Here is a 12,069-nt window from a genome sequence, read left to right as displayed (position 1 = left end):
CTTTTGATGGTCTGTGTTGGGAGAGGAGGAAATAAAAAACTTTTTAAAATGGCAGAACTTCATAAATGGCCTTCAATGTTACTGGCTTACAGAACTTATACCTACTGAAGCCATTTGTGTGGCACATGGACAGCCTGAAAGAACAAATGGTTAACTTTGGTACCGGTAGTTTACAAAAGCTTTTTGTGTTGTTGCCTTACAGAGATTCAAATTCAAAAGGCAATCAAGGTGAAACGTCCTTTGCAAGCTTGGATTGTGAGACTTTAGACAAGTTGACTGAGCCCTGCTGGATCAGACCAAAGGTTGATCTAGTCTAGCATCCTATCCAGATGTTTCACAGGTGCCCCAAAGCCAACCCTCCCCAAACTGCCCCCCCCCCAGGCATACTGCTTTTGAACATCCATTTAGTTTACTGGGTCTAATAGCCATTGACAGAACTACACCAAATGGATTTGTCTAATCTCACTTGATTGGAGGTGAAAGTGAAGCTGGTCAGGAAGTACAAAACTGGTATTTCTCAGTTTTGTCTTTGGCACCCTACCAGGAGACTTGGCTTCGCAGCTTTTCCTGTTCTTTTGAATGTCTGTGTTGCTTTCAGCTGAGCCCCGTGGTCAAAGAACACTCTCAGAGCTTTATATCAACTTTGTGACTTTTTTTTATTGATGGGCGACAACTTTATACTCCTAGATATCACTAGACTGTGTACACTTAGGAACTCAACATTATAGGAGAGCGGACAGCAAAATTAAACAAAGCAGACTGAAAAAAAATATCAACTTTCATTATTTTGCCCATTTTTTGTTTTAAAATCCCATGTACACAGAAGCATAAATGCAGTTTTGAAATCTCTTAATAGCAATAAAGTTACAATCACCCATCTATATAGACTAACATTTTAACTCAAAAGTATTTTGATCTGCAATGTGTACTTAAGCAGTTTCTCATCGCACAATTATTAAAATGTGTATTTTTCCCTATCAGGAACCGGCAACTCTGTATATTATACTTTTTTGTAGAGTATTTTCTTTTTAAGGAGGACCATTTTTTCCTTGATAGACACTGGCTCATTTTTACCATTTATCAAAAAAACTAGTGGGGGAGGATTAGAGAGGAATTTTTTTTAGTTTTTTTATTTAAGTAAAGATAAAACATTTTCACAGAAATCTACAAGTTCTGTTGCTGGTGCAGGGCTGCTTCTACTATGCAATTAGAAAGTGGGAATCAGTTGCAAATCCCGTTTTAATAATCTCTTAGGATTCAGCATTAGCGCAAAAAAAGAAGAAGAAATACTTTGTGTGTGATTCGTGAGACTGAGTCTTTCAAACCCTAATGACTTCATTCAGCAAAGTCAATAAGCCAACACCAACTAGGTTGTTCACAAACCTCAAAAAGATAGTCTTCTCTTTCACTCTATCCCATAGTTGCAAGGGGAAGGAAGAGAGAGGGGAAAGAATTCATTGAGGGGAGGAAGAGAAATAAGGGTTAGAGAGAGTTGGCGTTCTAGAAAGCAGGTAATCTGGCAAACACAGCAGAAAAACGGGGAGTTTTCAAAGCAGGTCAACTCGGCGGTAGTACAGGAGGTAGGCTGTGCGCTCAGCAGCCGGCTTCACCACCTGGTACTGATTAATCACTTTGACAGCCTGGTCATCTATGCGCAACCAGCCATTGAGACCAATCTGGAAGACGTCTGTAGTGTAATGTCCACCAGTTGCACTGTTTCCGTGATGGTAGACAACTGTCAAAAAACCAAAACCAAACAACTAATAAGACAACAGGGAAGGAAACAACATTAACAAGTTTCAATGGATGCTGGCTTCTCCAAATGTTTGTCAACTTATGTGGAGGGATGGAGTTCCACAATAATCAGTTTGCTTTATTAGCCAGATAATTACATCTTGCCATACAAAGACCAGAACCCTTGGGCATGAGAAAGGGACTTAAGGAAGAAGCAAGGAGTGCCCTCAATTGGGCTGGCACAAAACATCAGAAATAGTGGGAGATACTGATATTTTTAAAATGCTCTTCAAACCTCAACTCAAGTGTAAGAAAACTCCATCTCTCTCCCAAACTTACTTGCCAGAGGGCTTGAGAAAACAGGGGAGTCACCTGAAATTCATTCCGTAATTTTGGAGAATATTAAAAATGGGGGAGAGATAAAACTCTGACTTTTTAGACTGCTTGGGAGAAAGTGGTTTGTTTGCTGAACTTCTGCAATCACTAAAATTGTGCAGCAAAACAGCAAACAACTAAATGCAAGCTTTTTACAAGCAGCAGGTTATTCCCTCCCTAATTTCAATACTTTGCAAGCGACTATCTCTCAATCCACAGTCGCAACCACAGTCAGTACTGACTCAAGTACTAAATTCCACAAGGTTGACTGCACATTTGGCTGCCATCAACTGACAGGTCTGAGTAATGTGAAGCAACTCTGAATAACTTCCTTGATTTGAATAATATGGAGTGGTTGCAGAATATCATCTTTGTTGAACTGGCATTCTTGGATTAAGACACACAACGGGGAACTTTTAAAAAAAGAATTAATTTTAGCAGTGCATATGCTTGATCCGAGAGGACTGCCAATATTTTAAAACAGCAAGAGCCCTTGTGACAAAATTAATTACACTTGAGATAAATGAGCACATACCTGCAAAGAGCCGGTAGGTTCTTTGGCCTTTAAATATCTTACTTTTGACCCCCGGAGACAGCAGCTCTGAAAAAGCAAACAGAATTTTAAGTGAATTATTGTCTTTAGTATTAGAAGATTACTTCCGCCTCTCTTCTACCCACATTTAACGAACCAAAGAGCATGCACACACTGCAAGGAACAAAAGAACTACTGAAAGCTGAGCCTGTCAACAATAGCTCTTCTATTCCACTGCGAAGGCTCAGGATGTATGGCCATCCTCCCTGAGGAGATATAAGCTTCTCACTGATCTTTGCCAATATGAGGGCTTCCTTTTGTCAGATACCTGTCCAAGATTTGGGTATGACACAAAAGTAAATGGCAGGCAATAAGTTTTATAGTACACTGGTGCTAAGATGATCTTTATTTTTAGGTCTTTGTTTTATTTTTTAAAAGAAGTGCTTATAAATTAGTGAGATTAAATAACTTCAGAGATTGCTGTTATTTCAGGGAGTTAAATCACAGCATTCCAAACCTTGGAATGAGAGAAAAAGATGGCAATTTTTTTTTTTAAAAAAAAAGCATCCGTTTTGAGAGAAACAGCAGTATTGTTGTACCATGTCCTATCAGCACAAGGATTTCTGCTTGCCTAATAGGATGCCACCCCTGCAGCTGCATGTGCCCCACATCCTCCCCAAATCTGCCCCAGAGGGCTGGGGAAACATCCTGAACAGATTGAGGGAGCAAAACATTCAATTGCACAGGCAAGAATTCTTAAGCTGATGGAACTTTAGCACTACACTGAAGTCCCCCCAAGTGCTGCAAGACTTTGGTGATTAAATTCTGAGGAATAAATATCAATGTGCTGATTTATGAAGACTGTGATACTAATGTACAGCAAGCTTTTTTTTAAATATACGGAAAATAACACTGGAGATGATATTTGGTGTTAAACTCAGCTCAATCTGTGCTGCTTAACCAGTCCTGAAGATATACGCTGATCCTGAAATCTCTAAACCACGGGTGTCAAACACAAGGCCCGGGGGCCAAATCCGGCCCGCCAGACCTCGTCATGTGGCCCTCGTCATGTGGCCCGCAATCAAGGCGGTGACCCCTCCTTCCCTTTCTTTCTTCCTCTCTCTCGTTCTTATTCTTTCTTTCCCTCTCCTTCCTTCCTTCTTTATCTCTGTCTTCTCTCCCTCTTACTTTTTCTTTCCTTCTTTATTCCTTCTTTCCTACTCTTCTTTCTCTCACCTCTTTCCTTCCTCTCTCCCTCCTGCTCCCTCCTTTCTTTCTTCCTTCCTTCCTTCCCATCTTTCTTCCTCTCCCTCATTATTATTCTTTCTTTCCCTCCCTTCCTTCTTTCTCCCTCTTTCTTTTTCTTTTCTTCTTTATTCCCTTCCTTATTTCCTACTCTTCTTTCTCTCCCCTCTTTCCTTCCTTCCTCTCTCCCTCCCACTCCCTCTTTTCTTTCTTCCTTCCTTCCTTCCTTCCTTCCTTCCTCCCTCCCTCCCCTCCCCTCCCCTCTGCAAAGTAGCTCTGCAAAGGTCCTGCATGAAACCCTAGCGAGCCTCCACCACCCAGTGCAGTTATCAAAAATCATTTTTCAATAAATTGTACAATAATTGTACATTTGAATATCTACTTGCCATTATTCTATGTTTCCGCTTTCAGAGCTAGTTATTACTTACATTATTACAAAAAACAGTAATAATTGAATGCAGTGACAATAATTTATGATAATAAAGAGTGAACACATAGTCCTACAGATACAACCGGCCCTTTGAGGGTGACCAAACTGCTGATGCGGCCCCCGATGAATTTGAGTTTGACACCCCTGCTCTAAACAGACCCACCCCCCGCCCCAAAAGCATAAACAACAATATTCTCTTTCTGCAAAACAAACAAACAAAACACCCAAATGCTTTGTTCAGAAGATTTACCTTTACTTATTTCCAGGTCAACAGGATATTCAATATTTTTTATGAGCTTCTGGCACCCCCCCGTTTTCTCATAGACAAATCGTTTGAGGTGTAGGACAAGCACTGGCGGGAGTTCTTCAAGTGTCACTCTTCGACTGATCTCCACCTAGCATGGTGAAAGCAGAATTTTAGTTGGACCTCATATCTCTGCTAGTCACTAATTAAGCTTATTTCCTTAGAATCAGAAGTGGCAATTACTGAAATCAGTTTAATACACACATAAACACCTCTACCTTCCATTTTTAGGCACTGCCAGACTAACAGATGAGGGATTTCCACCACAAGAGGGGCGGAATAATGTTTCTGGCTATGTACAACATTTAAAGCCACCTACCTATATATTATATATCTACTTTCATAGGCATGAAGGCTTTCAATGCAGAAAGCACTTGGTGGACAAATTTTGGTTCAAAATTTGTTTTCAGTTCAGTTCTTGACTCCAGTTCTACACACTACTCCTGTGAGCTAATGATCACATATTTAATCAGCTTTTGTTAATGACTGGTGCAAAGTGCAAAAGAAGATTTTGTTCATAAATACATTAGAGAAAACTATTTTTTTTAAAAACGCAATATGAGATGTTTGCACTCTTCCCAGACTAGACACTAAAATATAAACCAGACCAGACTAGCACCTCAAGTGAACACCCATTTCTTCTAGAAGCCATAATTGAACATTTGGGTTGTCAAGTAAAGAGGAGACTAAAACCATATATGTACCAAAACCCAGAAGTGAGCGGCTAGCCAAACAAAATCCGTGTGGCAAGCCCTGAGGAGTTTGCACTGCAAGTTTTCCTCCCATACAAGGAGGTCTCTCAGACAACCAAAGAGATGTTCTGCCACTTCCACTCCCACACATAATGTCAGGCATAAAAATCCAGACGGGCTGCGTTTGCCTACACATAATTTCAGGGCAACATGCTTCTCACCCTTTTTTCAAGTTGTTGCCCTCTCCTCCCAATGCCTAAGCACTGTGGTAAAGCCCACTCTTTTCTATCTTGTAGAGAACCACTCTGTTTACAACGATGATGTGTGCTTCCTACATTAAGGCTAGTTAAATAAGCCATCTCCAATTCTATCAAAGCATCACCTGATGATCAGTGCATAGCAGTGGAAAAATACAACTAGGCACATCATTCTATTAACTATTGAAAAATCAGGACAAACGCACTGCATTTTTTTACTCATCTGCATGGCTTGACATCACACAAAAATGTAAAAGAAACTATTTTAATACAATAATATTTGTGATTTTAGCATCTACTGAAGACATTTTAATTCCAACAGGCCTTCTCAGAAAGATAATCTTGGCATGGTCACTGTTAAAATAGTATTGCATTGTTCCAAAATTCACATAGTCTCTTTTATTTCTGTTTTATACATTGCTTGGGGTTCTTTGGAATGCAAGATAAATTGAGAAAGTACGCAAATTAATTACATAAATGAGCTAAGCACTAGGTCATTCTAGAGCACTAAATTCCACAAGACTCTCATTAGGAACAGACTGGGGGGAAATCACTTTGGTTTCAAAAAGCAGTTCACTGAATCAGCTTTTAGAATGAAGCAGCATAGCAATATTTATGCTACACAGACATAATAAAGACCAGTCACAGACAACCCAGCTGCCATATAAAAGCGAGGAAGAAGCACAAAGTAGACTGGAGGAGTTGCCCGGTGCCTGGTTCTCTTCTACTGCCCCATTAGTTTGTCCTGATATGGCTGTGTTCAATCAGCCACAGATGTGAGACTCTAGGCTTTATGGATGCATAACACATTTTGCACTTGTCTTATGAATGTGCTCAATGGGACAGAATGTGCCTTGGATGCACAGGGTCCCAGGTCCAGTACCTAGCATTACCAGTTGAAAGGATGTCAGGTAAAAGGATTTGAAAGGATGTCAGGTAACAGGATTAAGGACTTCTTCCTGAGATCTTTGAGAATTGCTGTCAGTCAACACAGACAATATTAAACAGCCACATAATGATTAATGGTAATGTTTGACTTCAAAAGTGTACCCAGCCATTAAAGAACTTACCTCCTGCTTGGTTTTTGTGGTATAACCCTGAACAGACTCTCTTGCCACCAAGCTTTCCAGAGCATCTTGAACTGTGCGTATCTTATCAGACTGGATATCCAACTGCAGAGTAAAAAATGGCTGCAGAGTGGCAGACTCCTTCGAACTTTGTTGGTAAACCACAGATCTAAAGAAACAAGTTAAAAGTTTCATTTGTGAAAACTGTTCAAAATTTAATTCTGGAATGGCTGATGGTGAGACTGCCAACACATACCTTCACATACTGTATATCTTCCTGAAACCCATATAAAAATGTCTCGCAGCCAAACTCAGTAGGCAGGTTTAAAATGAGGCTCTTGTGTTACAAAGCCCTGCCAGATTTTGACAGATATAAAGACATATGGTTAAAGTAATGACCAGATTCAGTATCCAGAAACTGAATGTCAGGTTTTATTCAGAAATGAAATACAGTTTAAAGATGTGTCCCCTGCAAGGGATGGGGAGGAAAGAGTAGTACTTCTTTCAGTTACTGACCCATAATCCTAGCTTAAACACAGTACTTTTCTTTCTCCTCTTCTTTAAAAACATAATTAGGATTGAATGGGAAATAGCCACATACAGGACTTCTCATGTCCAATTATTTTTCAGATTTACAGTCCATTGAAAGATACTAATACATCCAGATTCTTAAAACAATTGTATTCAACTTGCTTAAGCTTATTCATGAATAATGAATGTGAAAAGCTGAATAAAATTGTTACTTTGGTTCACATATAACCCCAGGTTCTCTTTAATACTGGCACCCAGTTACCTCTTTATACAGTAGCATCTTTATTTTAAGGTAAGAATAAGGTCTTTCTTGGACGATGTGAAGCCCTCATAATGGCAAGGTTGATGTTTGTAAGAGACAACTTGCCCCACCCATTACATAAGAGGGATACCTTTCTCATCAAGAACTAACATGCTGTTTATTCAGAGGCTTCTTCAAGGCAGACTGAGACCACACTTAATCCAGATAATATTTCAGGTTAGCATTTTGCAGCGGTATTTTTCCACAACACATGAAAACACCAATAAAACTGCAATGTTTGGTGAATAGTCCAGGAGCGTGGCACACACTCATTCTTTCTTTAAACTGCTGCCCACCAGGAATAAAGACTGACCTCAAAAATTTATTTGTTCAAGTGAGGGTATATCCAGCTACAAATTTATACCAGCTAAATTTATTCAACGGTTATAGTTTCCCTTTATCCTGGGAATTTAAATCAGAAGTCTGGAATAATGACCAACAACTACTCACAATTCTTCTGACTTGTGCAAAGATCTACATGGCTTGATTACAGAAAACAAACTAACCATTCACCTTAATATACTGGCTAAAATAATTTGGGGGGAAACTTTATTAACTAAGCTATCTTATAAAATAAGAGCAATGAAGAATCACCATCACAATACCAGCTTAGAAAGATGAAGCAGTTTCATTAATAATAATAAAAAAACATTAACTACATACTCTTTTCCATCAATATATATTTTCACTATATCCACCCTGAAACTATCAAGACTGACCAACACATCAACATCCACCACAGCAACCAAGTTTTTCTAGCTTATACATTATGGACTAACAGAAGAATGGAAAATCTCTATCAATCTCTCCCTCTGGCTGTCTTATCTCTATTAGTGCATCCACAACTTCTAAATGTTTTCTTTCAGTTCTTTTTAAAACAAAACATAAGCATGTACTAGCAATACCAGCAATAATGCAATGATGAAAATTATCTTGACTTTCTGAAATTGCTACCATGCAGGTTGTTTCTAAAAATAAAAAAATACACCTGAATTTGTGGAGTTGCCTCTGAAATGTATTCAGAAACTACAGCTATTGCAGAAGGCTGCAGCCACATTTATTGGAGCATATTACATCCATGCTATTATGTGCTGAGTTTTTCATTTCCAAGGCCAATTCCAAGTAATTCTGCCTGGTCATTGAATTCACTGGAATGGGGGACTCCATTCCATGTCCTACCAGAAATGGGTGTTCTACAAAGTGATCCTGACTACAGTAGTCATTGACAGGTCTTTTCTCCATGAACTTGTGTAATCCTCCTCTAAAGCCATAAAACTAGTGGCCATCACCACATCTTGTGCCAATGGATTCTGGAACCTGGATGAAGTACAGTGGTACCCCGCAAGACGAACGCCTCGCGCAACAACAAAAAATCACAAAACAAAAGCGTTTTGCGATTTTTTGGACGACTCACAAAACGAAACAGTCTATGGCCCTGCTTCGCAAGACGAAGCAGCCTCGCGAGGGGAAGGGAAGCCGCCGCCACTTACCTTTAGGACTCAGCCGGTGACGTACACGGCCGCCGCTTCTGCCTCCTGCAGTGGCGCGGCGCTCATGGCGGCCTCCGCGGCTCCGGCCTCGCCCTCCTCGGCGGGCTGGCGGGATCCAGCAGGAGCAGCAGCGGGGCTCACCAGGCGGCCCTTGGCAGGAACAGCGGCGGCACCTGAAGGAGCGGAGGCTGCGGCGGGAAGAGACCCCTGGCCCTCCTCCTGCTCCCCCCTCCTCAGAGCCTTGAAGACTTCTGGCCATAGCGGGTGAGTCGGCGCCTCTTTTTTTGCGCTTCTTTTTTCCCCAAAGGAACGCATGAATTAAATTTCAATGCATTCCTATGGGAAACTGCGCTTCGCAAGACGAAATAATCGCAACACGAAACGACTCGTGGAACGAATTAATTTTGTCTTGCAAGGTACCACTGTACTTCATTCTAACCACTCTAAATCTACTGCCAATTAATTTCATCTGATGAGCTTGAGTTCTAATAGAAGGGGGGAAGAGACCATCTCTACGTATTTACTTTCTCAAGACCAAACATAATTTATAAACCTCTCTTGTGTCCCCTGCCACAATTTTTAGTTCTTTTTTCTATACTAAAAATCCACCACAGCACTTTTCAACTACTGCTCTTAAAAGCAAAGTCCACACAAAGGCACATACATGAGTGAAGCATGATAAGTTCAGATATATGCAGATTCAGATTTTAATGCATTATTATTTCTTTGCAAGAAACAAGGTATTCGTGAAGGCAATTAAGAGCCAAAAACACGATGGGGAAGGAAGTACTAGTCTACATTTTTGTGTGGGATGGAAAATACAACTATTTCTAGAGCTTATGTTTGGTAGACTACTATTAGACCATTCCTATCTCCGCTGCTGGCCTCACAAGAGAAAGCTTTCCAACATCCTAACGTGGGATCTTGTTTCTGCGGTGACCTACTTTGTATAGAGAGTAGGACAGGCGTGGCAGAAAGCAAACTACACATGTGGGATTAAAGATTTGTGGTTCTCCCATTCAGCAAAAAGAAGAAAACCAGAATCCCTCAGTTTCATCTTGCTTCGTTTGGATGTCAACAGAGGACGATGTGCTCACCATTAATAATTGTTACCAGATTAAACATACAAAGAAGTCGTCTCAAAAATATGTAGGACTGCCTCTTCAGAGTTCCTGTCACCAAGGAATGGAAATGAAGGTACATTCTTTGGGGCAGCACCAGCTTATCTGACTTATAGGAATCTCTCTATATAAACTTTTGGGATGTACTGTAATGCACAACACATTTTATATTTATGAACACTAAGCTTCTACGCAAAATGTGGTCTGAAGCTCAACATCAAAAAAACCAAGATCATGGCCACTGGTCCCATCACCTCCTGGCAAATAGAAGGGGAAGAAATGGAGGCAGTGAGAGATTTTACTTTCTTGGGTTCCATGATCACTGCAGATGGTGACAGCAGTCACAAAATTAAAAGATGCCTGCTTCTTGGGAGAAAAGCAATGACAAACCTAGACAGCATCTTAAAAAGCAGAGACATCACCTTGCTGACAAAAGTCCGTATAGTTAAAGCTATGGTTTTCCCAGTAGTGATGTATGGAAGTGAGAGCTGGACCATAAAGAAGGCTGATCGCCAAAGAATTGATGCTTTTGAATTATGGTGCTGGAGGAGACTCTTAAGAGTCCCATGGACTGCAAGAAGATCAAAACTATCCATTCTGAAGGAAATGAGCCCTGAGTGCTCACTGGAAGGACAGATCCTGAAGCTGAAGCTCCAATAGAATCATAGTTGGAAGAGACAACAAGGGCCATCCAGTCCAACCCCCTGCCAAGCAGGAAACACCATCAAAGCATTCTTGACATATGCTTGTCAAGCCTCTGCTTAAAGAACTCTAAAGAAGGAGACTTCACCACTCCTTGGTAGCAAATTCCACTGCCGAACAGCTCTTACTGGCAGGAAGTTCTTCCTAATGTTTAGGTGGAATCCTCTTTCTTGTAGTTTGAATCCATTGCTCCGTGTCCGCTTCTCTGGAGCAGCAGAAAACAACCTTTCTCCCTCCTCTATATGACATCCTTTTATATATTTGAACATGGCTATCATATCACCCCTTAACCTTCTCTTCTCCAGGCTAAACATACCCAGCTCCCTAAGCCGTTCCTCATAAGGCATCGTTTCCAGGCCTTTGACCATTTTGGTTGCCCTCTTCTGGACACGTTCCAGCTTGTCAGTATCCTTCTTGAACTGTGGCGCCCAGAACTGGACACAGTACTCCAGGTGAGGTCTGACCAGAGCAGAATACAGTGGTACTATTACTTCCCTTGATCTACATGCTATACTCCTATTGATGCAGCCCAGAATTGCATTGGCTTTTTTAGCTGCTGCATCACACTGCTGACTCATGTCAAGTTTGTGGTCTACCAAGACTCCTAGATCCTTTTCACATGTACTGCTCTCAAGCCAGGTGTCTCCCATCCTGTATTTGTGCCTTTCATTTTTTTTGCCCAAGTGTAGTACTTTACATTTCTCTCGTTAAAATTCATCTTGTTTGCTTTGGCCCAGTTGTCTAATCTGTTACGGTCATTTTGAAGTGTGATCCTGTCCTCTGGGGTATTAGCCACACACCCACCCCAATTTGGCGTCATCTGCAAACTTGCTCAGAATGCCCTCAAGCCCACCATCCAAGTCATTGATAAAGATGTTGAATAAGACTGGGCCCAAGACATGGCCACCTCATGAGAAGAGAAGACTCCCTGGAAAAGACCCTGATGTTGGGAAAGACTGAGGGCACAAGGAGAAGGGGATGACAGAGGACGAGATGGTTGAGTATTCTCAAAACTACCAACATGAGTCTGACCAAATTGCAGGAGGCAGTGGAAGACAGGAGTGCCTGGCGTACTCTGGTCCATGGAGTCACGAAGAGTCAGACATGACTAAACGACTAAACAACAACAAGGAACCTCTATTTGCAACCATAATCCGTTCCAGAGGTCAAAACAGGTCGCTGGGAGAGGCGCCATTGTGCACAGGTGGCGATTGCCCGCTCCTGCGCATGTGCAAACGCCGCTCCTGTGCATGCGTAAACAGTGATAATCACTCCTGCGCATGCACAA

General features: G+C 41.2%; 1 protein-coding gene across 3 annotated transcripts in view; it reads right to left on the bottom strand.

Moving 5' to 3' along the window:
* Window positions 1–631: 631 nt before the first annotated feature.
* Window positions 632–12,069, bottom strand: part of USP10 (ubiquitin specific peptidase 10) — a 38,201-nt gene continuing 26,763 nt past the window's right edge. For all 3 annotated transcript variants that reach the window (XM_035118143.3, XM_035118145.3, XM_035118146.3), the window contains 4 exons: window positions 6,640–6,805; window positions 4,567–4,711; window positions 2,645–2,710; window positions 632–1,735 (listed from right to left, as the gene is read on the bottom strand). In XM_035118143.3, coding sequence (XP_034974034.1) covers window positions 1,548–1,735; window positions 2,645–2,710; window positions 4,567–4,711; window positions 6,640–6,805 — 565 coding nt within the window. In that variant the 3' untranslated portion in view covers window positions 632–1,547. The remainder of the gene's footprint in view (window positions 1,736–2,644; window positions 2,711–4,566; window positions 4,712–6,639; window positions 6,806–12,069) is intronic.

The sequence above is a fragment of the Zootoca vivipara genome, chromosome 6 (genome assembly GCF_965207765.1).
Source record: "Zootoca vivipara chromosome 6, rZooViv2.hap1.1, whole genome shotgun sequence".
In the NCBI taxonomy this organism is placed as follows: domain Eukaryota; kingdom Metazoa; phylum Chordata; class Lepidosauria; order Squamata; family Lacertidae; genus Zootoca; species Zootoca vivipara.
The sequence above is the reverse complement of the archived record's forward strand: the minus strand, read 5'-3'. Positions and strand labels throughout refer to the sequence as shown.